General features: G+C 34.0%; 1 protein-coding gene across 1 annotated transcript; it reads right to left on the reverse strand.

Annotated features, from left to right (window-relative positions):
* Positions 1-3,389: 3,389 nt before the first annotated feature.
* Positions 3,390-4,259, reverse strand: LOC134239568 (uncharacterized protein K02A2.6-like). Its single transcript, XM_062721733.1, has one exon. It carries the CDS (start codon positions 4,257-4,259, stop codon positions 3,390-3,392), a length of 870 nt encoding a protein of 289 aa, XP_062577717.1.
* Positions 4,260-4,712: the final 453 nt, after the last annotated feature.

Consider the following 4,712-nt stretch of genomic DNA (forward strand, 5'->3'; position numbering starts at 1 on the left):
CAAGGTAAAGGGATAAAAATGTTGTTATCCAAATTAAGGACTTCTGTCAATGGATATACCTGGTAAATATGAAAGCTCAACCGTTCAAAAGTTATAGTCAAGATTAATTAGGGCCCCACAAGGATTTGCGGGTGCCCTATAGTAATCACTCTGTCTGTCCGTCTGTCATTCTTCCATCCGAAAATTGTCTGTTTTTTTTCCTAATAACTTTTTTTTATGGTAACCCAATTAAGTTCAAATTTGGCATGGTAGTTCAGTGGGCAGAAAGACATATTTTGATGCTAAGTTTCTTTCTCTATGTCCTCTGGTTTGGAGCTGGTGTGGTGTGGTATATTCTTTAACTTTATATAAGAATGAATTGGCAAAGAGAGATAACTTCTGAAAATGTTCCCATTGTAAACTGAATACTGCAATAAGTCCCTTGGGATTAATTAGCTTTCCTCCTGAAGAAAATCCAAAGTATTATTTTTATCTGCCACAATGAGATAAAGTGCCACCTCTGCAAATGAAGTTTGTTTTAAATTGAAGTCAATTTGGAATGCTATGAACACTCCGAAATGTGGATTTAAGTATAAATGTTTATAGTTTATTTTTGTTGAAATACCCTACACAATGAGTTCTGATTTCATTGAATTCTAAAAACAAGAAGTAGATTAAAGAAGATATGTATTTTTTAATTTTATTTTTTTTTAATTTTGCTTTATGTAAATTCAACAATATTATTAATTTTTAAGGTAGTAGGATTAAAACCTCATTCTGTCATTACTGAAAAAGTGTATATTGTAAATTTAGAAGAAAATGATGAGAGAGAAATACAATTAATCCCTTGGGATTAATTATCTAGTCTGGTGCAGAAAATTTAGAAGGCTTATCTTTATCTGTCCCTTTAAGATTGATGAAAACCTTTGCAACTGCATGCTGTTTATTTTGAAGTTAAAGGTACTTGGACACAGATTTGAAGTTAATATTTTCTCATTTTTCCTGTATAATATCACAAATATATATTTTAATAGCATTTCACACAAAAATTAATTAAAAATCTTATTTCATTTAAAAGTTATTAAAACTTTAAATTTTTTGGCGGGTTTGATTGACACAACTGTCATCCTTGCACTTTCACAAATTTTAACTTTATTCTTAATCCTTAGGAAAAGTGGCAATCTTGTTGTGTATTAATGAGAAATATTAAAACTTAAATCAAGAAAAATAATTTTATTCAGAGTAGAAATGTTAGAAAGCAGATCTACGTCACAAGTATCGTCATTCCGTTGTGTACAGAGTTTTGCGAATCGATCACACTCGTGTTATGTACACAGGTTTTTATAAACATGTTATTGTTTGGTGTTTACGATTCATCGGGTGCGTTAAAAGGTCTGTTCACCACATCTGCACGGACTGACAATATTTTGTGTGTTTGTTTTGCTTTAGTACATGTCTACTCTGAATTTTCTGGATTGTAGTATTAATATTTTTCATTAATACACATCAGGATTGCCACTTTTCTTAAGAATTAAGAATAAAGTTAAAATTTGTGAAAGAGCAAGGATGTGTCAATCAAACCCGCCAAAAAAATTAAAGTTTTAATAACTTTTAAATGAAATAAGATTTTTAATTAATTTTTGTGAGAAATGCTATTAAAATATATAAGTCGTAATATTATAGAGAAAATATTAACTTCAAATCTGTGTCCAAGTACCTTTAAGGTCAAGCCTTCATGATATGTATTCATTGAAGGCTGGCATTTTATATAACACAAACTTCATTATTGTTTAAATATACATTATTGCTTAGTTGTTCTTTACTGCCTTATGTAAATACAAGGATATTATTTACAGGTTTTTGGATATTCAGGAATTATCTTGAAATTTTTAAGAATACAGTTGCTGTTTCTTATTCTTTATCTATTTTTGAATCATTCCATAAGCTGCACCCTTATAATTCTACCCCATGGCGGGGCCCTTGCTGACTGGTCAGTTTTCTAGTGTTTTTTAAAAGTGGGTCAAACTCCAATGTCAAGGTCAAAGGATAAAAATTAAGAGCACTGAGAAAGAACTTGTCAAAATAAAACACTTGCAAAATATAAAAGCCCTAGTACCAACTGTTATGGAAAAGATTTTTTTTCAAAAGAAGGCCAAACTCTAAGGTCGAGGTCAAAAGGTCGCAAGGATGTTCTTGTCACAAGGAATATACCTGTGAAATTTAAAAGCGCAAGTTTTAACTGTTCAAAAGTTATTGCCAAGTTTAGAGGTTTTTAGAAGTGGATAAAACTCTATGGTTAAGGCCAAAAAGTCAAAAAGTATTTACATCTATACGAGGGCCGTTCAAAAATTACGCGGACTTGTTGCACAGAAGAAATATTTGACGACATAATCGGGCAAAATTTCACAAATAATATAAAAGAATCTCTACTGATATGGTCTTCAAAATTTCATATCAAAATGTTGTAAATTGGTATTAATTTTGAGTGATTTTTCAGGACATACCATTAAGTCACGGCGCAGCAAAATCTTCGACGTCACAAGCATTGTAAAAAAATATGTGATTAAGCTTTCATTTTCTCAACATTTTCCCTTAAGTACCTGTTTAGTTTGAGTTACCATATCTACTCAACATCAAATACCATTTCTTGTCAAGCTTAAAATCTATTAAACAAGTAAAGAATATTCTTTTTTTTTTGTTTTAAAATCAAAAAACTACTTATGAGATATAGTGTGATATTGGTGACTCTCAATCACATTCTTTACAGTCCGGATAAAGTTAACTTTTCGTCTATAATCTTCTTCCCATCCTCCCGTATAGCCTTTTTACAGAGGTCTAACTGTCTAAAATTTCAATTTGCTATTTGTGGGCGAATGTCACGAGTAGCCTAGTTTACTACATGTTTTATTATGCATATTTTGGATCTGTAATGTTGTGAGAGAGAGGTAAAAGAACACGTCTGTCTAGTTTACTAACTATTTATTAAGTGACCATCAGATTGAACATATTCCCATGCATATGATAATGATTGACAACAGATGAAATTAGGGAGAGGAACTTTATCGTGAGAACTGATAATGTCAGAGAGCAGTGCTTGATTGAAAATAAACATTCTGATGCTGGCCTGATAATTGTTAATTACAGATTGACAGATTTAATTTAGAGTATAAACATTACATCCCTCCCTTTCTTTAATTGAAAGCATGTACATCGAAATAATTCTAATTACTGTGTACACTTATCAAAGTTCATGTGGGTTTCATTTTGAGAATTGTCAGTAATTTTCTAAATGTCCGTTCAACTTTGGTGTCTCTTTCCTCGGACTTTCTAAGACAACATATTCATGCATAATTACTAATGTTATGTACAAAATCACTATATAATTATGATTTGGGGATTATTATGCCCCATTACAAATCTTCGCACTGTGCACACACGTAATCTTTCAGATGCGCTGGTGGTCTGCGCTCGCGAGTTGACCGTCTAGGCTCCGGCTGTGCGGTAATTAATTCATCACTGGAATCGTCTGTTACCTCGGCTGACCTTTCGTGTTCGTTAATTTTCTTGAAGAAGGATGCGTTTCTGGTGACTTCTTTGTTATCATTCTTAGCGGTTATCATAGAGCCTTTTTGTTTAACTACTTCGTACGGCTCGGGACTGTATGGAGTTGATAGTTTGTCTTGTTTTTGTTGTTTTACAAGAACTTTGTCTCCCGGTTGCAGCTTATGATCTAGTGCTCCTCTTCTAATGTCTGCATATCTCTTCATTTTTTCTTTTTCTTTTTGATCTTTACGTGATATTTCCGTGTTTTTGGACGATGGAATAATCTCGGGAATTCTGGTTTTTAATTTTCTGCCTAGTAGTAATTCAGCGGGTGTTGCGCTTGTTGTTGCATGTGGCGTCGCTCTATAGTTGCGCAAAAAACAATATAACTTCTGTTTCCAGCTTCTGTGTTCGGCATGTGCGGCTCGAATCGCTTTTCCAATGGTCTTCATGAATCGTTCCGCTTCTCCATTAGCTTGTGGCCATAACGGTGTAATTTTCCTATGTTGAAATCCTAGATGTTTTGCAAACTCCTTGAAGAGTGATCCGTTGAACGGAGGTCCATTGTCGGTTTTGACTACATCAGGAATTCCAAATAAGGCGAAAACGTTATCTAGTTTCGGTATCACTGCCTTTGCTGTTAATCTTGATAAGATTTCGACTACAGGGTACCTTGAATAATCATCAACAACGACCATTAAGTAGGATCCAGATGGAAATGGTCCACAGAAATCCATGCTGACCTCAGACCACGGTCATTTGGGTAGGGGTGACATCTTCAATGGTGTGTACTTTTGTCCTGGTACTGATGCTTGACACGGAACGCATCCTTTACAAAATTCTTCTACTTGCTTATCTATGTTGACAAACCATACCTTTTCTCTGAGTAGCTGTTTAGTACGGACTATCCCCTGATGACCTTCATGCGCTAATTTGATCACTGTTTGTTGTAATGATCTCGGAATGACCAACCTGTTTTCGATGAGTAACACGCAGTGGTTTCCGTCTCGGTGCAAAGTTAGTTCATTTTGCCTTCGTCTAAAAGTTTCAAATGTTTTATCGAGGTCTTTAGATTCTGGAATCTTTTCCTCGGAAATGATTGCTTCAATTACTTGTTGAAGGATAGGATCTTTTTGGGTTTCATCACTGATTTCGGCTAAGGTCAAAGTTTTTGGTACGGCATTCTCTGT

The sequence above is a fragment of the Saccostrea cucullata genome, unplaced genomic scaffold, assembly GCF_032062105.1.
Source record: "Saccostrea cucullata isolate Sc308-1 unplaced genomic scaffold, CSIRO_AGI_Scuc_v1 ctg3140, whole genome shotgun sequence".
NCBI classification, from domain to species: domain Eukaryota; kingdom Metazoa; phylum Mollusca; class Bivalvia; order Ostreida; family Ostreidae; genus Saccostrea; species Saccostrea cuccullata.

Bases quoted from the DNA above. Each gene is read 5' to 3' on its own strand.
- LOC134239568 (XM_062721733.1), bottom strand. From the start codon at position 4,259: ATGGATTTCTGTGGACCATTTCCATCTGGATCCTACTTAATGGTCGTT.